The sequence below is a fragment of the Chinchilla lanigera genome, unplaced genomic scaffold (genome assembly GCF_000276665.1).
Source record: "Chinchilla lanigera isolate Chin_1 unplaced genomic scaffold, ChiLan1.0 scaffold00088, whole genome shotgun sequence".
Taxonomy (NCBI): domain Eukaryota; kingdom Metazoa; phylum Chordata; class Mammalia; order Rodentia; family Chinchillidae; genus Chinchilla; species Chinchilla lanigera.
Genome location: NW_004955489.1, coordinates 4,002,133 through 4,029,093, shown reverse-complemented (window position 1 = coordinate 4,029,093; position 26,961 = coordinate 4,002,133). Strand labels below are relative to the sequence as shown.

The following is a 26,961-nucleotide window of genomic DNA, read 5'->3' as shown; positions in this document are numbered from 1 at the left end:
TGCAGTGTCCCTGCCTCAGCCTCCCAGAGTGCTGGGATTACAGGCATGTACAACCATGCTGGCTGTTCTGAAATTGTACAGGCATAAAGGCTGCATAACTTAGAGGCCAGTGCTTTCAAGCAAATGATACAGATGGTGCTTATTATTAATAAACACGTAGTAAGCGCCTGCCATACATTCTGTGTAGACATTGAGTTCAAAGAATGAGTAGAAATGGCCCTGATTCTAACTTTAAGCATGGTCAGAAGGGCAGACACACACCCCACTGTACAGTGAAATATCAACCCTCTGACTGAAATGTGATAAAACTACAGAAGCCAAGGGCAAGGGCAGACCAGGGAGGGTTTCCAGGAGGCTATTTTGTAATGATGATCTCTGCTAAAAGTACAAAATAATAAACACTACCCTCTGAGGGAGTTTATCCAAACACCAGGCCTGATGTTTTAGCCTTTTAAACTCGGTTCCCACTGGGCTGACATTCCCACCCCTCTGCCTCTGTCAGCACGGACCCTTCTGGCCAGGCTGGCCCCTCATGCACCCTTGTGGCCCTGCCTCATGTCCCATCCATCAAAGCACCCTCCCCCCGACTCTCCCTCCTCCAGGAAGCCCTCCTTGATCAGCCTCAGGGGCATCTGTCTCTGAGGTAATCTGCCCAATGCCCACTGCCCACTGGCGGGATTCTAGTGGGTTTTTCCCACTCTTCTTAGGTGTGTATTTTTTCACTTCCTAACTGAGGTGCTGTGACTTTACAGTGACACAGTGTAAACCACGGTTGGGATTTTGATCTTTCTCCGGCTGTGATTGTGGTAGGACATTCTCTTGCAGTGCTGGACGGGTCAGCCACATGTCATGAGGGCGGACGACTGGTCTTCTCCAGTGGACGGTATGGCCAGTGTTGGTTTGATATTGTGCTTTGTGTTCTTGCATCTCATGTCTACAGAACGTCCATCTGTGTGTGACAGAAGCAGCTGTGTGAGCTGATCTTGCCCAGCTGTGGGCTTTGTGTGCATGTTCTGAGCAGATTCAAGGTCAGCGAGGCTGGGTGAAGGGGCATCAAATGTGTTTTTGTCCTACGGTACTTTCCACTTAGGGTGGTTTATAGGGTGGTTTACGGTGATGTAATCCCATCGTAGGTAGAGGGGTGTCTGTGCCACAGGTCTCTGCCTCCTCTTCCTCCCTCACCGCACGTCTCTGCAGGCCCCCACTTCAGTTCCCACGCAGCAGAGGTCTATAAATACCTGCTGGGAAGCCAGTCACACAGGCCTGATGATCTCAGTTTTATTTTAAGGTCTTTAGGTAAATGTACTCTGCGAGGGTTTGATAGGTGTGGCTGAGGCCCCCTGGCACGCTGCTGGGATCCATTCGGTGACTTGAAGGCTTTTTCAATAAACAGAGAGTGTTTATAACACAAGCGGGTGCGTGGTGCCATGGAAAGGACACAGCTGCTGGAGGCAGAAGGACGTGGCCCGGCCTCAGCATGCGCTCCAGTGCACAGGGCAGGTCCCTGAGCCCCCCTGAGTTTTGTTTTCAATTTGTATGCGTTATTAGATGCTGATGGAGCACCCACCGAGGCCCCAGGATGCCACCATGCTGGGTTCTGACATAGTAGGTGTGACCCAGGGTCGTGATTCTTTTGCCCCTTACCCTGGGCCCCCTGACCCAGATTAATGCCATAAAGGGTGAAAGGAACAAGAAAGAAGAGGTTCCATGTTCCCTTCCAAGGCAGGGAAACTTTGCAATGCTAAGCCTGGCCACCTTTCAGCAGGACACTGTGGGAAGCCTGAGAGGTGTGTCCGGGACTGAAGAAGACGCTGAGGATCTGCAGGGAGTCCGGGGGCTGGCGAGCTCCTGAGCCCAAGGCAGAGTGCCAGGCTGGAAAGTCACCTGGCAGGCCTAGGACGGGCAAGTGCTTCCCTGGCACCAGATGTGGCCTCCTTAAGAAAGCACGGGCCCAGAAGCATCGTATGAGTGTCCAAGAAGAGCCCCAGCAGCGGTGCTGAGGCTTCACTGCATGTCTGGATGCAGAGCTCCTGGGAACACAGGATGGAGGAGTGCGACTGCAAGAGGAGCCAGAGAAGCTCTGCGGGGAGTGTGCAAAGGCCACCAAGAACACAGCCCTGGAAGAGCCAGGGACATCAGCTGGCCAGAGAGCAGGGAGCTGTCTTGTGACATCCAGTCCAAGAGAGAAAGCACTGCCCTGACCTCTCCCCTTCCTTCCTCCGAAGGCCCCAGTTCCCACAGCTCAGGGAAGAGGAAGGTGCAAGAAAGAGAGGCGTGAAGGTGCCCACCCCTCACAGTCAAGCAGAGGATACTTCTGGTGCGAAACCAGGCACTGAAACTTTGAATGGAGACTGCATGTGTCAGAGGATTTCTTATCCCAGAGTAAGCCGCTGAGCCGTGCAGCCTCCCTGAGGCCCAGGGGACTCGCCCAGCACAGCACATGTAGGGCACAGTGGGAGACAGTGGAGTCACCAGCATCTCATGTTTGTAACTGCTCTTCCTAATGCACCTGCTCACGTGCAGCCAGGACAGTCACAAGACGTGGCAACCGCAACACTGCACTGTTCAAGCTTATTGCAGAGGTCTGTATACTGACTGACAACTTACAGATACAATGAGTTTTTAAGAAAACACTGGATGTCAGTGCAGCAGATACTCCTCTTCAATCCTAGCATGCTTCTGGGCCTGAAAGGACCACCCTGTCTTTCACCCTGAATCATCCAAGGTGGTTCATAGGCCACAAGAACTTGAAAACTGATGTCCATTTGCCTCTGTCTTTCACAGGAGTGCAAGTGCTGCTGTTGGATAGAACACCTGCAGTTGGCCATGTTGGAGTGCCGGCTTGAGTGTGAGGGTTCCCTGGTCCCCACCCTGGCACAGGTCCTCCTGAGCAATCTCCAAGGTCACAGTTTTGCAGCCAGCTCTTGCCTGAAGATGGTGATGGAGACTGTCCACATCTTTGCCTTCCCCACCACTTTCTATCCCTGACCTTCTTCATTGGCTGCTTTAAGTGTGACCCATGTCTTGGAGGCTTTAAGGGTCATAAGGGGTGGGGGAAATGGGAGAAAGAGAAGAGAGACAGAGATTTGCATTTCCCCTTTTTTGCATTTTCCCTTTTTTCAACAGGTACTTAGGAAATTAATTAGAGCAAATAATCACCAAGTTGTCCAAGTCCCTATTTTATTTGGTGCATGCCAGGTCTGGTGGAAAAAAAGCAGAATTTTAAATAATTTTGGAGTTATAACTGATGTAATTAGGTGCTCAGTGAACACTTAGCATCGAGCTGCGCTTATTAAAATTACTGTTTTAATCAGAACATTGCCGGAGAATCATTAATAATACAATGGCTTGATTCCCTGGAACTCTAATTAGACCTGGACTTTTAACCACCTGAGCGTAATCTGGCTCCGTCTGGATGCGCACCACGGGTGATGCATTATCATTCCAGGGTGAGAAAGGATGGGGCCCTGATACTGCTATTTAGTGGCTGCCTAATGCTTTCCAGTTTTGGAGCAGGAGAGAGAGCGCGGAGGCCCAGAGAGGCCCAAAGGTAGCAAAGGAGTAGATTGGCCGTGGCCAGGGCCAGGGCTTGCGGTCTTCAGGACAAAATGGCAAGAGGAGTGTCCCCGCTGCTGCTGGTAACCATGCCTTCTCCACTGCTCCAAAGAGAAGGAGAAGCCTTGTGTCTCCAGGTCATGAAGGCTGCCTGCCTTCCCAGCAGCTACCCAGTCCACAGAGTGTACAGCTCCAGGGAGGGGCACGGCCTTTCCCTGGCTAAGCCATGCCCGCCAGCAGTGGGCTCCATCCTCCACTAAGCCATAATAGAAGGTCACTGAGGTGACAGGGGCAACTTCATTCCCCTGTCCAACACTTTCTGTCACCACTGAGAGAGACCATGAGGTCGGCCAAGTTTTTCCGGGCTGCCCTACACTCCATGACTTTGCTCTGCTGTGAGGTCCCCAGCTGAAGGAGGGGAGTGGGTGTGCCAGGTTCCCCTGCACACCTGGCTGAGCTGGCATTTGAGGAGAAGCTCCCGGACTTTGGTGCTTGCACCTTCAGCTGGTGACTCAGTGTGTCAACAGTGCTGATTTAGGTCCACAGGGGGCAGAGTCCTGTGGCAGTGGTCACCGGGTTGGCCAGTAGCAAAGAAAATGGAAACATGCTGTCCTTCTAGAGCTTGCTAATGAGGTGGAAAGACATGACAGAGAAGTGAAGAAAAGATTCAAGATTCTTAAGAGACAGCTATGGAGAAGGGAAAATACAGCTGGAGCCAGGCAAGGGCAGGCAGAGTTAAGTGGTGATCAGATCACGGTGGGATTAATCAGACAGAGAGGGTGGCACTTTTGGAGGGAGGGCTGTGGGCCAGACTTTGTCTAGAGACATAAGGAAGGACACACTCTCGGTGTTTCATCAGGCGTTCCTCTGGCTGCTCCATCCCTCCACAAACTTGAATTCTTATGTGAGCACCCTCATGAACACGAACACAGACTCACGCTGACACACAGACATGTGCACACATATGCTCACACTGTGCTTAGTGCACATGCGCATTGCACACACGCTGCCTGCCAATGCACAAGTGGAGGAGAGAGGAGAGCCCATGGGCGCTGTCTCCCTCTGGCTTTAGTGAAGAAGGATTGGTGCTGCTCAAGATTAAACAGAGGAGTTGAGAGTGACAAACAGACTTCTAAACAGGACTAGAGTCTTAATGAAAGCCATAATAAATGGAGCAGCCACACAGATATCACCCATAAATGGCTATAAATATCAGAGCAACAGATGAGATCCTAGATACTGCAGTTTCGAACCCCATCAAATTACTTCTATTATAATTCATCAATAAATAACCAAGCCTGGCTTGTATTTAAGGTCCTACTGAGTTTCGGAGGATAGGCGTTAAGGCTAGGCAGAGCCGGGTTTGAATTCCATTCATGCCTCTCTCTCTGCCCAGCTTGGTTTTCTTGGGAATGTTAATCTGCTCATTATGTCTCAGTTTTTTCATCTACAAAATGAGGATGATTATCTTCCTAATAGTGATGTTGTGAGGATTAAATTAAGTCCTAGACAGCTATAATAATAATTTATAATAATATTAACAATTTATCGTTGCCATCCATTTTCATCATTGCCTCTCCTCCTGCCGACCTTCAGCTCCCTAAGGTCAAACAAATCCCACTGGGGGCCCCTCCCAATGGTGTGATCCACACAGAAATAAAGGAAGGAGAAGGGACTGGAAAGCATGGGAAAGGGTCAGAGACCAAGGCAGGAGCAGGGGTTGGGGGGAGGGGAGGGAAGAGGAAAGAGCACAGGAGACCTCTCTGAGGCCGCCCACTGTCACTGGCAGTGAGGTATTCATGCCTTCTTTGGGGATCATTGCCAGAGGAAGGTGAAGTTATGTTGTAGCCAGACAATTAAGGCACAGCCTTTCTAAGAATTTTTAAGAAGGGCTTTATTGAGTTATAATTTATGTATCATAAAATTCACCCACAGCGTACAACTCAATGGCATTTAGTATATCCATGGAATTATAGGACTATGACAAAAACTGATCTAAGAACTCTTTCCTTACCCCCTGTTATGGTTGATACATTGTGTCAACTTGAGGAGTCTAGAAGCTTAACTAAGTAACTCAGCAGTTCTATATGCTAGGGTGTAGAAGACATGCCCCTACCCTCTAGGATGTTGTTAATTGTGTCAGCTTGAGAAGTTTAGAAGCTTAAGTGACTCAGCAGGGGGCCAGGGACCTCACTTTGTAAACATCCTGAGCCTGTGCAAGAGGAGGGCATGGAGATGGTGTGAATGCTACATCCACAGGAGGGTGGGTAGCCTACGTACAATATAAGGGAGGAAAAAGTGTTGCTCTCCCCCTTTTTTTGCTCTTGTTGCTTTTTTTGTCTTCTACCACCTTGAGCTGTTCCCCTGTGCCCTGCCAGCCTGCCTTGGAGCCAGCCGACTGAGAACTTAAACTTCTACCAACTGTGCGCTAAGTAAACTTTTCCACCTTTAACTTTGGGTGTTGGATATTTGTCCCAGCAAGGAGAAAAAAGTAACCAAGACACCTACCCCAAAAGACACTCCCTACCCATCAGCAGTCACTTCCATTCCCCTTCCCCCAACAACCCCGGGCCTGGGCACCACCGGTCGACTTTCTACCTCTCCTGGTGTTTGTTCTACATACTTCCAATCCACAGAACCACACGATAAGTCCTGCATATTCTGGCACATAGTAGCAACTTCCTAAATTTTAAAATTCAAAGCCAAGAAGGTGAAGAAAAGGGATTACTATCCCTACACACAAGCACCTGTCATAACACAAACTGCCCAAGATTAATCTTACGGAATCAAGGTCACTTGCGAATTTACAGACTTAGACAAGGCAATTGCGTTTACCGTGGAGGGAGCCAAAGCAGAAGGAAATGATGTGCTCCCGAGTGTGGGCTCCCTACGGCTCTGCACACTTCTCCTGAAGAAGGGAGAACAGAACAGCCTTCAAATGTTAAGAGTGCCTTGCGATGGTTTTATGATTTAGATTTAATGTTAAGAGACAAATAAGAGTCTCCCGGTATTCTGTCCATATGTCTTTCTCTTACCTCTTAAAAGTGACAATTCCCAACTCAATTTTTACAATGTAAAAGGAAGACTCGCTTCTAATGGTTATCTGTCATTGTTTATGTCGAAAGGGATTTTATATGTTAAGGCTGAAGCCTCTGCATGCAGGAAAGCAGAAAGCAACACCCCTGTGCCATGGCAGTTCTGGAGGTAGGAGGCTGATCAAGTGGGTGCGAAAGCACTAGGCTGTTTGCTGGACTCTGTGAAGCCCATCACTTTTGTTACTTAACTGAAGTGAGAAGTGCCTGTCCCTCCGGGAAGCTATCCTGAGAATTACAGGAATGACAGGGTATCCATTCCATCTAGTTAACCCCAGAGACACGGAATACCTGCAGTCTAAACAGTGTGTAGCTTCCATCTCTGTCTGGATGTCTACCAACATTACCCCTTGCCACTAGATGTTAGTCTAGGGCCACAGGTAAAGAAATCCGACTTCATGAAAAATAGCACCAGAGATTCTACTCACTGATATTTATGCTTTAGGCAAACCCAACTAAAGATGGCTGAGAAAATATATTTCCTATATGTGTGAGGCCTTTTCTCTTTCCTATAAATTTCAATATTGATTTTGCTTGAAATACAGGGAGAGGAAATTGTCTGTAGTTAGGCCAAGATGATGCTTCAAGCCACAGTGCCCTTGGAGGCCAGGCATGGTGGCAGTGGCAGCAGCCACTGCTAGGGTCCCAGGGAGAGCGCTGATGAAGAGGCAGGAGAGTGACTGCTGGTGTAGAATTCTGTCACTTCCTATCTGGGCTGTTCAGGGACTGGTATTTCCAGTTGTCTCAGTGGGCACTGTAAGAGTCTCAGTACCAAGTTCATTTTTAGAAGAAAATTCATTTCCAAATGTAACAATCACTATACCCAATAGGCTTTGTGTAGGGCCCTATTTCATGAAATAAAACAATATGATGTTGCCACTCTAAAAAGGTCAGGCATTGTTTATGAACAATGCCCAAAGAATCTCATTAAATCTGGCAGCAGAGGCTGTCAGGAACTAATATACTCACTCATTCGCGCTGATGTGCATCCCCAGGAAGACTGCTGGGGGACCAGAGGCTCAGCCTAGGGGCACAGTCCCGACCCACCTACTGTGGACAGGTGCACTGGTGCTCAGGTGCGTCCCTGTCCACCCAGTCTGCAGGGGGAGCTAGCCTCAGAGCTTCCTCTCCTGGAATTTTCTCCCTACTGCATCCATAAAGAGGCGAGCCCCAGGAAGGGAAACAGGCTTCTGGAAAAAGCGAGGTGACTAGGATTTTCTCCATTAAGCCGGACATGCTCTAATTTGTTCTAGGAGCATAAATTTGCATGTTGAATTCCAGAGGCCCCAAATCAAACAATATTAGATAAAATAAAATTAATTTTTGTAATCCTCCGTGATCATATTCAAACCCAATATTCTCAGCTTGGCACAATGAATAGGTTTGCCTGCCTGCTTTCCTATTAAAATTATTTTCTCAATCACTGATTGAGTTCCCGCTGTACAACCGGCACTGGGAGGGGCTGGCATCTCTCTGACCTTCATCTGGTTCCCCAGTCCTTAGAGCCTGTGGGGCAAGGGGAGGCAGCAAATTGCTAGAAATGCATCAGCTGTGTAGTTTTACTGTTAAAGTTAGGGAGAAGCCTGGAGGCCTGAGCTCACCCTGACTCATCCTGACTGGGATGGTCTGGGCTGGTTCTGGGTCCTGCTGGGGACACAGGAGGAAGGACAGCAGGAGCATGCAAATACCTTCATCTTTCTAGGAGTTCAAAATGCCTTCCTGCTTCCTCAGTCTATTCTGTATTTTTCCTTCTTCTATGGAGGCTAGGGGAAAGGGCGAGAACTCCTGAGAAGAGATGGCTGGCAGCCTGCAGGGACCTGGCAGAAGACCTAGGAGGACCAATAATTGCTGGGTGGGTCTGAGATGGTGAGCGTGGCCAGGCCGTGGCAGAAAGGAGGAAGCCAGCTTAGCATGATTCTGCAGGGCCCCTGGGACCCCAGGAAGCAATTGGACACCATCACGCAGTGGGTGGCTCTGTTCTTTTTGGCTCCTCTGTGGACTTGTGCTTTTTCTGTGGTTCTGGAAATGGGTCTGGCCATGGAATGTGTGAGCTTTACTATCTTGGGAAATCAGACTGACTTCCTGCTCAGCTAGCCTAGTGGTAGTGACCTCATGACTACCCAGCATTGTGAGATACTGTCCAGGACAGTGAAAGGTATTTTTTCAAAGTCAGCATTTGGTGAATTTGCTGTGTGCCAGGCAGTGTGCCCTCTACACCATCTTATTTAATCCTTGTGACAGTCTGATGGAGTAGATCTATCATTATCCATGATTAGCAGTTTACCTAGAGGAAACCAAGGGCCTGATAAGATTAGGTAACTTGGAGAAGGTCAGTGCTAGGATTCCAGATGTACTACACCCAGAACCTGCCCCAGCCACCCTGCTACTCTGTGCTCTAGAGTAAGCAGGTAATGCAGGCGCATGTTTAGAGCCAGGGTGTCCCCTTTTGTGTGCTGCCTACTGGGAGCCCCTGCTCTGTGCCACCTCTCGCCAGCCACGTCCTTCTCCCCCTCAGTCCAGAGCACTCCTGAAAGGAAGCTCACAAGCAGAGAGGCAGGCACACGGTGTCCTGGGCCCAGGGACAGGTGACCTTTCCAATTCAGCACCTTTATAAATCTTACCTAATGAAGTTAAGGAGGAAAAGGAATTAATGAATAAATGAAGGTTAAATCACTCCCTGCAGAAAATTGATGCTGACAACGAGGGCCAAGAACAGAGCTTGGAAATCAGGGAGCAGACTTGCATGAGAGACTTTTCAGACTGATCCCCAAATATGAGAGACGAGAGGCTTGTGCTGCTGACACAAGTGTTGGGGTCTTGGGGAACCCCAGGGAGTGGCCCAAAGGAAGTGGCATGAGAAAGCTGCTCTGTACCTGGGTTAATTTATTCTTGAAGCTGGTTTGGGTATGAGGCACATACATGTGGGTGTACACACACACACACACACACACACACACACACACACACACTCATGCACATGGTATACACTATTAACTCCTGCAGCCAGTCACGATGTAGGCTGTTTGGGTGACTTGGAAGGGCTGCCTTCCAGCAAATGCATTGCTGGGCCCAGGGAGGAAGGGGAAGGAAAAACAGAAATCGCTATGCCCACAGCAGAACAGCTAGGCCAGGAGTGGACACAAGCAGCAGCAGAGGTTGAGGGGAAAGGGGTAAAAGGATACCTCTGTGACAGAGGCTGGGCAGAACATGTCATCTTGTGAGCTGGGCTGCTGAATTACAAGTTGCTGGTTCCCCTATGCCTTAGTTTAGCTCCTCAGTGAAATGGAGCAGCAAGGAGAGACTGTAAAGAAGAGTTTGCCCATAGGTTTCAGGATCTAGTCATGGAGATTGGGAGGCTCAGAACAAGGTGTGTGAGGCGGGAGGGAGTGCCGGGCTTGCTGGAGCAGGTAGGCTGCTGTGGGGGCTGGGAGGAAGATGGGCAGAGAGACCTGATCCAAGAGCCGAGTGGATCAGCTAGCAAGTGAAAGGTCACGGTGATTTTTCTAGGCACCTCGGGAGAAGGAGACAGCGCTTCGCTGACGGTGGGAACTGACAAGTGGCAAATGAGCCTCCATGGTTATCGGTTTCCCTTCCTTATCCTTGTCTCCTAAGACAGAGGCTAGAAATAGATACAACTGGCAGATGACTTCAGGAAGAAAAATGAGCAACATGCCAGTTGTGGGGTCTCAGTGGCAGTGACGAGGGAATAGCACAGGCTGCGCGGTGGCTGTTCCCAAAGTTCAGCTTTGCTCCATCCCAGGTGTTTGATAAGGACAAGTCAGTCCATTTTCTCAGCAAGCTGAAGGGTGGAGACCATTGTTATTAGAGAAGAGAAAACTGAGGCTTAGCGGGGAAATACCAGCCGTAGGAAGAGTGGCAACATCTGGGAGCAGTTCTTGCTGTTCCCAAAGACAAGCTCTTCAGCCTGGCTCACAGTGCCTCCCTTACACTGTACTTTCTTTCCTTGTCTCCTTCCTCCTAAACTCCAACAAACCTTTACTGAGCACCTGTGAAGTACTAAACTCTGTCAGCTCTTGGGGAAACAGAGGCAGCTCAGATAAGCAATGTCTCAGCCACCAAGAAGCTGTTGAGGTGAGGGTGTGAGTGGTCCGAGTCCATGCTCGCCTTTACCCTCTTCCTTCGTACCTGGATGGACAGAGAGCTTCTTTGAGGTGCAGTCAGAGAAATGGCTCTTTAAGGGGAGCGGACCTGCCTGGCCACAAAGGCTGTGCCCAAGGCAGGCAGTCTTCCTCACACTCACAGCCTGTCCAGTGGGCCTGCTGGTGGCCTTGGCAACAGAGGGCTCCAGGTGCTGGGTGCACATTCACCCTCTCCCACATTCTGTGCTGGGCAGGGCCTAAAGCCCTGTCCTCTTGGGGAGGGAGGTGGGTGGGGCTGACCTGAGGGCTGCCAGGAAAGTGCTGCTAGGTTGCTGCCCCCATCATTGCTGTCAGCTCATCAATACCAAGCAGGAAGGAGCTCTCCCTGCACAGGCTGAACTCTTGCAGGCTTTGAAGTTTTCTTTTATCGAACCACTGTTCCTTTGTTTTTCATCCTACTGGGTGAAGGGTCCTTCTCATGGGTCACCCTGAGCATCCTCTCTCCAGGATGCTTCCCTGCCTCACCCGCAGGGCTGGGTGGGCCCACTGTGTGCCCAGCACTCTGAACATTATGTTGTAATTCTCTGCTCCCTTTTCTTTTTCTTGCTTTTCCTGCAGCCCTGGTGATTGAACCCAAGGTCTTTGCACTGAGCTCTGTCCCCAGCTACTCTTATTTATTTATTTATCTATTTATTTATTTATTTAGAGACAGGGTCTCACTAAGTTGTTAAGTTGCCTAGGCTGGGCTCAAACGTGTATCCTCCTGCTCCAGCCTCCCAGAGTGTGCCAGTCTTCTGGAGTATGTATGACTGTACAAGGACAAACTCTCTGGAGAGCACAGCAGATCCTCAGAGGCTGTGGGGTGAACCTGAACCACTCGGGGAAGAGTGGCTAAGACATTGTTCTCACTTCTGTCCCTGTGTCTCTTCCCTGCCTTCCTCCGTCCTGTCTCACTGCTTCTCTGCCTAGCTCCCTCTTCTCCTCATTAAACACCACTGGAAGGATGGGAGCTGAGCCTAGGCTGTTTGCTGAGTGGCTAGAAGCTCATGACACATCTTTCATCAGTCTGGTGGAAATTTCAAATCCCAACCTGTGTGCTGAGGTTGGGGAGTGGGAACCTCTGGGAGGGAGCGGGGAGGAAGGCCACGCACTACCAACACCAAAGGGTGCAACCTTGGGAATTTAACCACATGGCTGCAACTACGAAGCAGAGACCATGGCCGAGACACTGGTTTCCTGAGCTGGGCCAGCTGGGAAAAACTGCAGCCTAGCTGGGTTCTACAAACAGTGCAAAGCCAGGCAGAGAAGGAGCTGCAACCCACAATTCCTCATGGGTCCCTGTGTGGAAGGAAAGAGCTTTGCTAGGGAGACACTGACCCACAGCAACCCACCCCCCCACTGCATAGTTTTATAAACCAGCTCAGTGGGATCCTTCTGACTGAGGAGCTCAGAGGCCATGTCCTGAAGAAACGGACCAGAGGTGAGTGTCCCTTCCCAGAGCCCTCGCTAGGTGGATGTACTCAGAGGGTCTGCTCAAGCCTAAGCCCGACTCCTTTCCCTCTCTGGTGGCCCCTGAGCCCTGGTCCTCTTACGGAGCAGCCTTGCCAAGTCACCTAGAGTCTGAGGTCCACTCTCACCCCCCCAGTGAGGCTTTGATTCCAGGCCGTGCTTCTTCCCAAGGGTCAGGCTGGGTTCCCCTCTCCCGCCTCCCTTTGCTGATGGCTTCGCTTCCTTTGACACCTCTGAAACTGCTTCTTCTCATCGCAGCCACGGTCTCAGTCATCAGGGGTCGGAAATAACTTTTTCTGACAGCTCCTATGATGTTGCATTTTTGTGTTGATCAAAACAACAAAACGAATCAGACTCTCGGCATCTGATTGAAGCCTAATTGGAAATCCAAAGTGGCACTAAATGTTACAGTCAAAATAAAACACATTCAATTACTGAGTCTCAACTCAGGGAGCACTGGGGAGAGTGCTGTCAAGGAGCTAAGATGCAGGTGGCCAAGTTCTGGGTGCCACTACAGGTGCCCCTGCATCTTCTGGATGAGACCAAGGATGGTGAGCCAGGAGGTTCTCCTGAGCCCAGGAGCCCTTGGTTGGGGCCAGAAATTGAGCTGATCCCAGCTTGGGTGCAGTGCTTCCCAAGAGCTTTACACCTGCAAGGGTTTTCCTTTGGCAGATAGGGCCAGCTGGGGATCTGGTAGCACAACAGGCAGGGCTTGGAAACATCGCCCCCTGGGCCCCTGAATCACTGCCTTGGTGGTAGGGAGGGCAGGCTGGCAGGATAATGTCAACATCTAGATCTGTGCTTCACTCCTGGCTCTGTCTCCAATTAGCCTTGCAATCCTCTTGTTCAGATCTCTTCATCTTGCCATGCCTCAGTTTCCTCATTTGTCAAATGAGGAAGCTAACCCCTGTCATTCCCTGTCCTTTGTTGCCCGGCCCAGATGAATGGCAGCAGTAGTAACTTCTTTGGGCACTGAGCTGCTGCTCCCAGCTCTCAGACCATCAGAGGAGTTCTCCCACTCGCCCACCCGTGTGGGCCTGGGGCAGTGCTGGCCTGCTTTATCGGGTTTGTAAAGCAGAACAGTACATCACTACTCCAGTCTCCCTGGATGTGTGATTTTTAGCCGGGTGTAGGGAGCAAAGAGAGGATTGAGACAGCAGCCAGGGGGCGCTGTCTTGGGGATGAAACAGTGTAGGCTTGGCTTCCTGAGTGTGAGGTGGAGGCCTAACCCTGCTGTCTGCCAGCTTTGCTCTGGGCAAATTCCTTAGCCAGATTGAATTTCAGTTTTCATATCTGTAGAAAAAGCTGGGAAAATAAAACTTATTAGCTGAGGTCATGTTTGTAAACGAAAATAAGAAAAACATGACACATATATTGGATTTCAACACGTCTTAAATAGAGGAGGGCTGGGAGGCTGGGTGGGCGGTAGCGTTTCCTTTTTAGGTGTGGTTATAGGTAGAACATGATCTTTAGGCTTGGCCTGGCAATGAGACATGGGGGCACAAGCGTAAAAATATAATTACTGCTGCTAACAGTAGGTAACCTGTGCCAGGTACTCTTCAGATTGCTTTATATGCGTGAACTCATTGGATGTAATCCTCATGCAGATGCCACAATTATGCCCACTTAGAGATGAGGTTACTGAAGCACAGAGGGGTGAAGCAACTTGCCCAGACCTCAGACTGGCTGCACACACCCTTCCTTCTCCAGAGTCCTTTCCCCAGACCTCTGTCCCCACTCTGTAACACAAAGGGCTGCTCCTTGCTCAGTAGGCTCTGGGGCTAGAGCAGCTCTGGGTCCCCGTGTGGGGAGAGGATGAGACCCGGAGCCTGGAGGGAACTGGGCAGATCCCCTCTTGGTGGATGGATATGTGTTACTTCCATCACTGTGTACACTGCACATCTCCTTCACTGCGATGTTCACCCTCTCTCCTCACTTCTGTGCACTTCATTCCTTCCCTCCAGAATGCGATCGTTCTGAGGACTGGGATTCTATTTCATGCATTTCTACACAGAACATACTTAGTAGTGCTGTTGTTGCCCTGAAAATAGCAGAAAGAAATGAAGAATGTACCTATCTTTAGGTAGCCCCATTTCTAAGGAAGTCTTTGCTGGAACATCCTTAGAAAACCCTGTCTGTCTCTGCATATGCAAATGATTATCAGTGGACAGCTCTATACATTATACATGGTAGACACTTAATGGTCTGTCGAGTGAATGAGTCTGTGTATGCAAATGATATGCAAATTCCCCCAGTTTTAATTTGACCCTTGGGAATATCTTCAGGGACTCTCATAGGCCTATGTTGTTTTCAATTTTTTTAATTAAAAGTTTTTAAACACAACCAGTGTTTTCTCTTGACTGTGCCGAGTGAAGCAGTGTCAGGTTGGGGAAAGAACGCTAGGTGGACTGGGTTAACCAGTACTAACCCTGGGCCATTTGATGGCTCAGATGATGACCCACATAAGTGAGTCCCCTCCCTGGGCGTCAGTTTCCTCATACAGAAAAGGCTAAGGAGGCTAGGATTCCTTGTGGTGTTGAGACACTGGTTTTCCACCTCTGTTCTTGAAACATCACTCGGGCCAGTCAGAGCAGCAGCCTTCAGCACTTCCTACCTAGATGGAGAAGTCAAAACTTTGCCAAGGATTAGAGCAAGAGTCTCCAGGCCCCCTGGCCATTTAAGGAAATGAGGGGTTTTGGCACCAGTTTACCCAGCCTGGGCATTGTGTTCAATCATTGCTTTCCAAACCAAAGGATTTTAAAAATAAGAGGCTAGAATTTTCTTTCTTATACATAGCAAGCCAAGCGTCTGATTAATAGGGTAGGTTTGCATTTCTTTCCCTCATGTGAAAATATTTATAAAAAAAAATGTTCCGATGAGAATATTAATAGCAAGTGAATCAGCTCTGTGTCAGGCTCTGGGCTCATGACATTAGAAGTGGGGGGGAAGAAAAGGGGAATCAAAACTCAAGTTGAGGTGGTCACTGTTGGTGTACCCACACCCAAGCCCCCCAGGAGCCAGCACTCCTCTCTGCCTTCGGAACAGGCAGTGATTTGAGTGCTCAGCTCCTGGGCCACACTGGGGTCCCTGGGCCTTAACCAGAAACACATGTGCATCAAAGGCTTGGATTGAAAGTGACACATTTTAAAACAAAAGTGCTGCAGCAATTCTCTTAGCCTCACTCTCCTAATCCGCAAACTCTATAATTCTTCCCCACGTCCCTCAGGGTCAACTCTGGTAGTCATCTCCTGGCCCCTCACATTCCTGCCCTCCGCAGGCCCACCTAAGACCTCCCAGCCCAGGCAGGAGCGGATCTGCCTGTTACTGAACCCCTGTTGGCCTTGTAAAAATACACCTTGGACTGCTCTGCCTGTGCCCTGGGAAGCTGCATCGCCCGGACTAAACAAATAGGCACAATTAAAATAACAGTCTGAAATGTCAAGACACATGAGCAGGGGACATCTGGAAGTGCAGTTCCCCATATTTTTTCTTCCCTTCCCCAAGGTCTTCAGGTGGTTTAGGGGGTTGATAGTTCAGTAGCTTTGGCTAGAGATAGCAGATTTTCTACGCCAGCCATGACAATACTTCCTTTGAGAGAAGTTCTTATTTTTGGCCCTAGATCTTGGTTAGTAGTTGACACGGCCTCTTCCAAACCAGGGAAAATAAAAGCGGCTCTCTGGTGAAGCTGGATGGATACTGTGAGAGGCTAACCTGACCTTCCATTCCTCCCTCAGCCCCACATGGGAACTTTACTGACGTAGGGAATCGCTGCAAGGTTTTTGCTGCGCCAAAGGTACTGGGGAAGGGCGACTTCTCAATCTTTCAAAATAATTTTTGTTTCTTATAACTCCAGGTCGAAGTTCTCCTTGCCCTGCCAGTCTTCACTACTTAAGGCAGGGGTGGTAAAAATGTCAGCTTCCTGTCTTCCTTTGAGGAACTCGTGGCCTGCACATGAAAGGCAAGTCACCGAGGAGGACCCCTCCTGAGTGGCCTGGGATGACACCACTCAAAGAAGACCTCGGGGTGAGCCATTAAAAGCAGTGCCCATGGATGGGCCCATTTCCTGGCAGGGCGCTGCTACTCCTGATAAGTTCCCACAAGGCTTTCTCAGAAGCACTTTCTGGGCCTATGGACATTTAATAGATCTCCCTTGGGACTCATACAGCCTTCTCCAAATCAGCTGCATGCTGTAAAGCCACCAATATGTCCCCATGTGTTAGGGAAATCAAAGCAATTCCTCTGAGTCTGGAGCTCACTGCTGAGTGTCCAGGAGGCAGAAAAGGGGCAGCTACTTGGAGGGTACTCTGGTCCTGGAATTTCTCATTGAGAGCCGGAACCATCTCTGAAGTCCTCATAGCTCCAATGTGCCAGGATTTCATGACCCTGGCAGATAGGCAGGTGTGTACTTTCTTTTTTCCCAGCCTTGATTCTTACAGTATAGTCATAGATCACAAGAGTGATGGACAGCAGGGTGGTAAAGACATCACCATCGGACTTTCAAAGTGCAGACATTAAAAGGCAATAGTGTATCTACCTTGTCTGTGGGGATGTGTACACAGCCGCCATGTTTGCTGTGAGCAGCCATGTTCAAGCATCCTGATCCTCTTGAGGCAACCCCTCTACCCGTGAGGAAATCTAAGACATTTAGGAGAGACCTTCTATAAGGTACTCTGGCCAACAGTCCTAGCTGATCCCAGCGTCCAGTTCCCAGATGCCAGATAGGGAAAAGTTTCTAGATCATTCCAGCCCCTCGTCATTCCCAGCCATTCACGTCATGGCAGCAGATGTTGCAGACATTGTGGAACAGAGACAAACCAGCTCATGTACTTTGCTGAATTCCTGACTCAGGCAGTTTGTGAGCACCACCAAATAGCTGTGTTATGTTCATAATTTTGAAGAGGTTTATTATCTAGCAACAGACAAACAGAATAGTGTGCCAACTACTGGCCCACAGGAGGACATTGAGAAGGGGGCTCAGGGGTCACTACCTGGAGAAGGTAGTGACTGTTTCTGGCATTTTATTTTAGATGCCAGAACTGGAAAGCCCCTGGCGAGTCTCCTGCTGGCCAGGTGTCCACACATGCAGCTGGACAGGCCCAGATAGGTTGGGGGATGTGGTTCTGCACTCTCCTTATCCCCACAGATGCCTGCTTTCCAGCCTCCCAGCTGGGCCTGGGGCTGCCTCTCTGTGTGTGGAGGGGAGCAGGACTGTTTAGTCTGCTGGGCACATTCCTGGATTTTTAAAATAAATATCAGATTATGAGCAACTCAGCCCAGTGCTGCCATTCAGCCAGGCCAGAGTCTTCTGCGTCCCTTGGGAGGGAGTGGCAGGAATGGAAAGTCGGAGGCCATGGCTGGAAAATGGGAGTGCTTATGGTGGGTGCGCTTCTAGCCCTTTCTGAGTTCCTTGGGAGGTTTTAATTCTGCTATTACTACTAATCACTAGCACTTATTGAAAGCATGGATCATGTGTCAGATGTGGCACAGGAACTTATGTAGACTCTCAGTCTTCACAGCAGTTACATTCTTAGGCCCATTATACAAGATGAAGCAGGTTTACAGCAGTTAGGTAACTTTCTCAAGTCATCTACCCTGTGAGTGGCTATGCCAGGGAGCTGAGTCTCACTTGCCCAGGCCAGCTCTTAACCGCTGGGCTGCTGCTCCGCTTCGTCAGGCCTCGAAATAGAAGAAATAGCAGAATCCCACATTCCCCACCTGCTCCCAACACCCAACCCATCGCCAGCCTTTCTGCTGTTCCCAAGGCTCTTCCCAGCCTGCATGGAGCCATTCTCCATTGTGACTCCTTTTCCATTTCACCCTTCGCTGGATCATTTTATGCCTCTATTCCCTCTGCTAATTCAAACTAATTAAAGTATAAAATAGAATAATTGCTTCCATCCCTATACTCTTCCCATCTACCCGGAGTACAGAGTTGGATTCCCTTTCTGGGAGTGGCCAGCCTGACGAGTTGGGCGGGAACCCGGCTATCCTGTTTCTTTTCATCTTGTTGCTGGAGTTTTCACTTGGCTCTCTGCCTGATTTTCCCTGGATTCTGTCTGATTTCCATTAGATGCTGGAGATACGGGAGCAACTCGTATTCATGCCATAACATCTGTTGCCTGTGCTGATGGATGAGGGTCTGCGGATGCTGCTTTCTAGGGACAAGGCAGGCACCCTCTCAGGCACACCTGGGCAATCAACAGGACTGGGAAATCTGCTCTCAAATTCCCCCTGGGGCTGGTCGGCCATAGAGCCATTAGCAGTACGTTAACATTGACTTGTTAGACAGTGGCACTAAAGACCCAAGTTTTACCAGTCCTATTTCTTAATTACATTTAGTTAATTGAGAGAGTGACAGACAGAGAGAGAGAGAGAGAGAGAGAGAGAGAGAGAGAGAGAGTGGGGGTTATTAGATTGTTCTAACTTTGTAAGGGAATGAAAACCTCCTAGGCAGAATGGGAGATGAGGACTTGGTTCTACTCCCTTGGGTGGTCCCAAGGATATTATAATAGGTGCCATGTTTTAGGGAAGGGGTAAGGGAGCAAAGAGGTAAGTGTTGGGAACAGGGAAAAAGGAAGGGAGGAAATTAGGTTGCCCAAAGATTTGTTATGAGCTGAAGTTATGGGAAGCCCATTCCCATAATGCCTTACAAGGTTGTAAGATTTTTAGGGAACTCCAGTCTTAAATTGCCGTCTCTGTGGCTTGCGTATGGTGTGAGTGTGTCCTGCATGAGTTCTTGTGTTGGAAGGTGGTGTGGAATCTTTAATAGCAGAGGCTCATTGAGACATGATTAGATCACAGAGGGCACTGACCTTGGAAGAAAATGAAGTAGTGGGCCATTCTGTTTGGAATTTCAGCCTCCAAAATCATAGCTAAAGAAACTTCTTCACTTTATTAGAAGTCACCCAGTCTCAGATATTTTGTTATAATAATGGAAAATAGACTAAGACACTGGCTTAATGCAGGAATATATGTATCCATAGCCAAACCAGCAATCCTACAGTCTCTAGAGTGTTCATTATTCAGCAAAGAAGGTCGTAGGAACACTTATGGTCTCATAACTCTCTCCTTCAGAAGTTCTTCTGGTCTAACCTGAACCTATCCATGGTACTTTGCATGTTATCTTCTGCAGGGAAAGAAGAGTCTGAATCCCATGATCTTTAAGATATAAAAGAGATGTCAGAGTTGGCTTTGTCCTTTTTTTTTCCTTTTTTTTTTTTTTTTTTGGTAGGAAAATAGCATTGTTTTTTTGTTTTTTTGGTTTTTCTCCGGTACCAGGAACTGAACTCACGACCTTGCGCTTGCCAGGCAGGCGCTTTGCCGCTGAGCTAAATCCCCAGCCCCGGAAAATAGCATTGTTATACACCGATTTAAACTTTAAAAAAGACAATATGTCATCTCTAACTTTAAAGGTGAGAAGCCAGAAGTCCTTGAGAAGTTAAGGGCCCAGGTTCCCCAGGGAATTAGAGGTGGCCCTTGAGAGAGCACAAGCCTCCAGGCTCAGGCTGGGCCACTTACCTCGCACCACTTGCTTCCCCCTAAACATCCTTCTCATCTCCACATACCTAAGGAATGGAATCCTGAAGTTCAAGGGCTGGGAGGGGCTCTATAGAATATTAATGACAAGCATTTATGTGGAATGTGAGGCAGAATAGAAAGAAATTCCCCATTTCTTTTCCCAGCAGAGTCTCACACTGATCTTGAGTGAGGCACACTAAGATTAAGTGACTTGTGCAGGGCCTCTCAGCTACAGAATAGTGAGATGGGACCTGAACCAGACCTTTGGATTTTAAGGGTAATTCTGTGACCTGACATAATGCCTCTGAATAATAAGGAAGACACTGAAGCTGTGAGACTTCTACTGGTTATTAAGAAACTGGACACTAACCCAGGCCATCTGACTGCATTTTTTACTGACTGTCCCCCTGTCACCCATTAGCCTGCCTTGTAGAAGAGGCCAGAGTTCTCTGTGGGGGTTCTGCTCAGCTGGCCTCAGACAGGTGGGCCTTCTGAGCTGCTCTTGGCCCTCATCCCTGACCTTAGCCCCTGATAAAGTCACCGGGTCTCCTATTTTTATCTATGATGTATCTGTCCAGGTGACCAGCTTCAGAGCTCCATCACCCATCCCCTTTGGACTTGGCCTCCTGAGTATAGCTCCACCTAATATATGAGCTCCCCTATTAATATCTCTCTTAACCAGAGACAGCCCGTGGCATTGAATACAAAGTCTTCCTGTATCTGTCATCACCACTGGGTACTATTTATGTGCTCTTTTTGGTGCAGGTTGTACCATGACATAGGTCACCAGGAGCAGAAGATGAGGATGAAGAAAAGCATATTTATAAATAAGATACATGGGCCTGTGGTGTGGTCAAGGCTAATGCTCCCAGAGGTGAGATCAGACAAGGACTCAGGAAGGCATTGCATATCCTGAAGTCTACTTATTGTTCTCCAACCACAACCCAGCTCCTCTTTTTTTACTACATTTTGAATGCATTTTTAAACAGCCAAAATTTATGCCTTGGCACCTTTTCAGTCCCCACAAGGCTCAGTGATGACTTCTATTTGCTGTTTCTGCTTTTTTGGTTCACTGGGCTTGTGGAACCCAAGAGGGTGCTCTTACTCTGAGCTAGTTCCCTGGTCATCAGCCGTACCTGGAGTCTCTTGAAAATATCACACAGAATGTGAGTCTATTCAGTCCTTCTGGCCACGCTTTTACCTGCTTATAACAGGGTATCATATATCTGTTCAGCCTTCTATCTGTATATATTCCTGCAGAAGTGTCAGGGGTGGTGTTCAACAAATGCTAAGACATTTTGGGCAGTGATAATCTGATGCTACATTTTGGATAGTGGGATTTGGTGACTTGTGGCTGTTTTCTGCTTGTAGTGCTGGAATTTGTAGGGTGATCATCTCCCATTTTTATCTAAAAAAACAACCTGTCTGACAAAGCAGAATAGGGAGAAAAAGCAGAGCACTTATAGAATTTATAGATGTTATAGATGTCGAGGTACATGTCTGTCATGGTTTAGATCTAAAATGTACCTCAAAAGTTTCATGTGTTCAGAGGTGAGAGTTTTGGAAGGTGATCAAATCATGGGGTTTATATACTCACCAGTGCATTAATCAACCCATCCTGGATTAATCAATTCACTGAAAAGTTCTTAGATGAATGTAGTGTTGGGAGATGGGGCCCGTTGGAAGAGGTGTGTGACTTGGAATGATGTATTCTTGTCCCCAGTTCCTCACTTTTCTCCCTGTTTCCTGGCCACCATGGGCTGAACAGTTCCCTCTGCCAGGCTCTTGCCCTGTGCTGCTCTGCCTTAGAGCCAGCTGACCATGGACTGAAGCCTTTGAAACCCTGAGCCAAAGTAAACCTGTCTTTCTCTAAACTGCTTGTGTTGGATATTTTGTCCCAATGTGGGAAAATGACTAATACAATGTCTCTCGTCCTCTTTAGATTATAGTCAAAACAAGAGTAGTGGATCAAGTCTCCTTCATTTTGATGTTTGCCTAATACTTTGTTCCCAGTAACTGTGTGCCCAGTAATGCTCTCTTGTAGGCCTATTTTACTGGGACTTTTATCAGGACCATAGTCCAATGTTCATTTTCAAAACTGTCTTAACCACTCTAAGGTAGGCAAAGTTTCCTCCAGCTCTACAAAATTCCCATCTGGACTTGATTATGCCTCAATTGCAGGGGCCACACAAAAGAAGGTGAAAAAGACGGTGGGTTCAAGAGGATCTGGATGTAATTTGCATGCAATTAGCATATGATTTGTGTCATCTATTCTCAAGAAGTAATTTTCAAGTTAGAACTGCATCACTGCCTCCCTTAATGCTGTCATGTGCCCATCCACCTCTTCCTTACTCCTTCTGTTCATCGCTCATCCCCGAATTCAGACTCCTTACATTTGAAAAAAGAGTAAAGAGAACTTTGGGAAAGGTGAAACTGATCAAGGTCAAGGGGATTCTTGCAGAATAATCAGAATGACATCTGAGGCAGGAGCCATCGGTCCTTCCGGCCCCAGCCACTGTCCTCAGCTGCTGAGGCAGGCTCACAATCTTATTTCTCCTTCTTTGTCTTTATTTGACCCATTCTGTTCAGGAAAACAACAAGACCAAGAGGGCTGCTGAGTGTCTATTAACCCACTGACCTAGAGCGTGGGATGGCCTAGCTTTTGCTAAGATTTTTGCTTAGTCCTCTGGACCCCCAGTGATCTGGAGAACCCCTGTCTTCTTTCCCTGCACCATGGCTCCCTCTGCACTGGCCTTCTCTGCTCACGCACAATCTAAGCAAATGCAGTTTGGGGGAATAACACTCCCTCCCTCCATCCAAGAGCATAGGGGACTTGGTCAGATGTCACCCAGCGGAGGATACAAGTGGGTTTTGTAGGGCTCCGCATCTCTGCAGGCATAGTTTCAGCCTGCCAGCTCTGACCACCTTGTACCCTGCCCTGGTGTAAGACTCAGGCAAAGATTTTATCTCTTTCTGGGGCTCTATCGTGGGTCTGTCTCTCTCAGGAGCCAGCCCAGCCTGGAGGCCTGGATTATTTACACCTCTTTGGCACCCTTGAGCAGCAGACTCTGTGGGCCCGATAGCAGTAAATCTACCTCCTAATCACACCAAGCTGCTTCGTGCAGTCTGGCCGGTTCTTGTGGGCTGTTCATCACTCTCTGAGACAGGGGCTGTGGATGAGGGAGAAGCCTCCGGGAAGTGGCCGCCCCCCTTCCCAGCTTTCCTCTGGCTCCCTGCAAAAGCCTGCAGGGACTCAGCCTCTCTCAGGGCCCCTGGGCAGCCAGCCCAGATGTCTCTCTTGTGAGATGCAAAAGCTTCAGAACAAAGGTGAAGGATTATCAGAGGTGTCCTGGAGTCTGGAAAGGATGTATAGGTGTGAGCACCTACCTGCCTTTCAGACATGACGTACAGGTAGCGCTGATCAACGGAGAAGGCCATGTCCTGGAGGATAGGGCTCCCATCTTTGAGCACAGAGACCATCTCGTACTGGACCCCACCATGGGGGGGACCATCAGCTCGAATCTGCAAGAGAAACAAGGGTGTTCTCAGCATCTACATCAGCTATCCCTACAGCCTCCCTGCTTCCATCTAGAGGAGGTGACTTGCAGAACATAACTGCTACTCCCTCCAATTGCTACTCTGTAGAAAGAAGAGCCACTTATTCCAAAAACCCCAGTTTCCATAAAGAGGAATTCTTTCCCAGCAGTCTGAGTATGCTGGGCTTGGGATCACAGATGGTGGTTTATTTGTATGTGCTCTTATGCTCTTAGGAATTATTTTGACCATCCATATGTGGTAGTTGTTGTGTGCATCTATTTATATTTAGGGACCCATGGGATGCATGTGTACGCAAGTGAGTGTGTGCTTATGCACACTTATTTGGGCCTGCAGCGGGAGAGTCAACAACACTACAAGTATCCTTGCCCCAGGCAGATACTGGGAATAGTGGATAATTATGCAAACCATCAAAAAACTGGTCACCAAGAGAGTCAAGAGTTTTAGACCTCAAGCAGTCGTTCTCCCTCTAGACAAAGGCTCTAACTATCTGCGTGTCCACTCAGTGAGCAGTGGTGATCCAGGTCTTCCCAAGCCCAGTGCAGGACAATAAGAAAGACTTGTACTTCTCAGCCCTGGTTGCACAGTTGAATCATATGGGAAGTTTGAAAAAAATACAAATGCCAGGGCCAGACTCATTCACCAGAATCTCTGTGGGTGGGGTCTACACACTGTCACTGAGTTTTAAAAGCTCCCCAGGTGAATTAAATGATCAGCCAGGATTGAGAAGCAGCAATATAATCCAGCATTCTCAAACCAGTGTGCCCTCAGTTTGCAAAGGCTGGGCCCACTCCAGAATTTGGGGTGCGAGTGGGGTGAGCTTGCATACATGCATTTCTATCAAACTCCCAGGGGCTGCCAAAGTTGCTAGTGCAGGAGCCTGAGAAGCATTAGGCTGACCTCTGCACATACAATACTGAAACTCCAAGGGGAGAGGTCCTAAGGTCATGCAAATAGCTGGGGGCATGGAGTCCTTGGTTCAAATCTTCTCCATCCCCATCTTCTTTGCCCAGCCTAGCAGCTGACCTTTGATCAGTGTTCCCTGCCCTAGGTTTTCTTCATCCTCTGCCCACCTACACACCCTCTAGCTCAAGCCCCACCTTCTCCAGGAAGCCTCCAACTTTTCTAATGGTTAATTAATTGCTCCTACGCTGATGCCTTTTCCCCACCAACCATTTTGTCCCAGGATTACAATCAGTTGATTTGGTCATTGTATGTGTCCTCGCTAAAGGGTATTGGCACCTACTTGAGCTGCTCTCTAATCATTTCAGATGCACCTAAGCTCTGTCAAACATTTTGAAGGTGAGGATGTGCTTTCCGACTCTCCTATAACCCTCCAGGATGTGCATGGGGCTGGAAACCAGTGTGTGATGGGTAAAAAGGAACACTTGAGACACACTGTGGAAAGGACATGTACTATGTACTGACTGATAGTGTATCCAGGACTCATAAGTTCTAAATCAAAGTGAGGGCAAAAGACATTTTCTTGCAAAGATGTGAAGAATAAGCCTTCTTCATTATACCATCTGCACTGCCCTTGTACTAACCATCTCCTCCCTCTGCCTATTTCTCCCCATCACACTGAGTGCTCCTGAGGGCAAGGAACGAGGACTCATTCATCCCTCAGGCCAAGCTGGGTGCCCAACCCTGCTGCCAACATGGAGGGCGGGATGAATGGAGACACCTTCAGTTCTTATGGGTGGAGTTGAGGTCACCAGTGTTATTTATTGCAGGGTTGGGGGCATGGGGCCAAAGCTTGCATTCTTATTTTTCTACCGTGCTGACAACTGGAGGACTTGAGGGACCGAGTCAAGGCATGGTCTGCACCCCTAGGGTTGGATGGGACTAAGCAGAGTGGGAAGCGGATGGCGACCCATTGCAGCCTTGGCAGCTCTGGATCTGGAGTTCTCAGTGGTAGAAACAGCAGGTTCCTCCTGAGGTTCTTATGCATCAGCCCAAGGGTCAGGAACAGTGGGTCAAGCCTCAAGTAGACCATACCACAGAGTCCTGCTCACCTCTTAGCCGGGGGCTCTGAGCTTGAAGTTGGGGAGGAAATGTCAGTAGAACCAAACACAGCCTTCTCTCAGCCACTCCTGCCCCAACACCTTCACTCTTTCCTCTAAACTCTATCCTTCCCCTTTTTCCTACCCCAGTAGTGCGCTTTCCACATTCCAAGCTGTTGCCTTGACAACCATCACTAAAGCCCCTCCTTCTGGGAACCTGGTCAGGGGCCCATTTGCTTCATTCTCAGGGGAAGGGAGCCTCTAGGAGTCAGACCTGGATGCCGCAGAGTGTGGCATCTACCATCTACTCGAGAGCAATTATAACTATGAGATTCAGCAAGACAGAATAATTGGGAAAAGTGCCCTCGATTACAATGGCTTTCCCTAAGATTCAAAGAAGCATCCTCCTGTAGATGCACAGACCCAAGTTTCCACCAGGCCCCTGCAGCAATGCAGTAGCTCCGGGTCAACAAAGCTCTTGGGTAACTACAGGATGTGGGGGGTATTGCGACAGTCATGGCTTCTGGCTGGCTTGGCTTCAGTTTTCTCCTCTACAGCCTTGGGAGTTCTTGTTCTGCTGTTGCCCAAGTCCAAAGGTGCTGGTCCATGAAGGGAAATGTCTCAGTGCTTCCCCCAACCTCCCGTGACAGCTGTCCTTTCTGGGGAGACCGAGGTGTCTCCAAAGCGCAGTCTCAAGAGCTGCAAAACCAGCCCTCTTGCAGGCCTCACCAGGACTTCCTGCTTCAAGTGGCTGGTCGACCTTTCTATGAGCCTGGGCACTGCCTGGATCCCACACAAGATCTGGATATGAAGAGGAAGAAGGAAAGCTACAGGCTTGGTTCTTTCTGTCGCCCCTGGGACCAGATGGGGTCCAGGTTAGAGCTGAAACTGAATCAAAGGTAACTTATCAGCATATGCTGCTGCATTCAGATGGGACTAGTCCCAACCATGAGCTTTTTACTGTATCAGAGACCTAATCCGAAGCTTTCAAAAATTCCTTGTCTACAACCCCGATCTTTTAATAAACCAGTAGAAGCTAGAATCAGATCTATAACTCTCAAAGGAAGAGCTAAAACCAAACCAGAACAGAAGATGTTCTTGGTACTGAACTTCAACTGAGCTGTCCCGTCACAGGAGAATCACAGACTTATCATGGCTGGAGCCACAGGGCTTTGAAACCCATAATCGCAACTCTTTCATTCCACTGGATCAAGGGTGGAACGGGGTTCAGTCTGGCTCCGGCCTGTGTGGTCCAGAGGAAGGAGGTGGCCAATGCATGGCTCCCACTGACCAAGGAAGCTGTGAGCTTCAAAGTTTCCCTCTACTCTTCCCAGATATAGAATGCCTAATGGTGAGGGGCTGTCAGGGGGTCCAAAAATAAAAGTGGGCATTTGAAAGCCAGCCTATCAGGTCTATTCTGTGGCAACACTCCTTAGTGTTTAAGCGTGCATCCCCAGGGCCAGGTTTCAATGACCACAAGCACAACAATGAATTGAAAGAAACCACAAATCCAGTGTAAGAGCACGGCATTAGCAGACCAAGCCGCACGTCTCAATGTCTGCTCAGGCAGTGGAAGGATCTGGGGACAGAACAGAAGAAGGAAGTGACAAGGACAGGTGGGATGAGTCA

At 48.8% G+C, this 26,961-nt stretch overlaps 1 protein-coding gene across 1 annotated transcript in view; it reads right to left on the bottom strand.

Moving 5' to 3' along the window:
• Positions 1–26,961, bottom strand: part of Plxna2 (plexin A2) — a gene marked incomplete in the record, with an annotated part of 202,644 nt that overhangs the window by 87,687 nt on the left and 87,996 nt on the right. Inside the window, 1 exon segment of the mRNA XM_005404545.2 lies at positions 23,162–23,296. Coding sequence (XP_005404602.1) covers positions 23,162–23,296 — 135 coding nt within the window.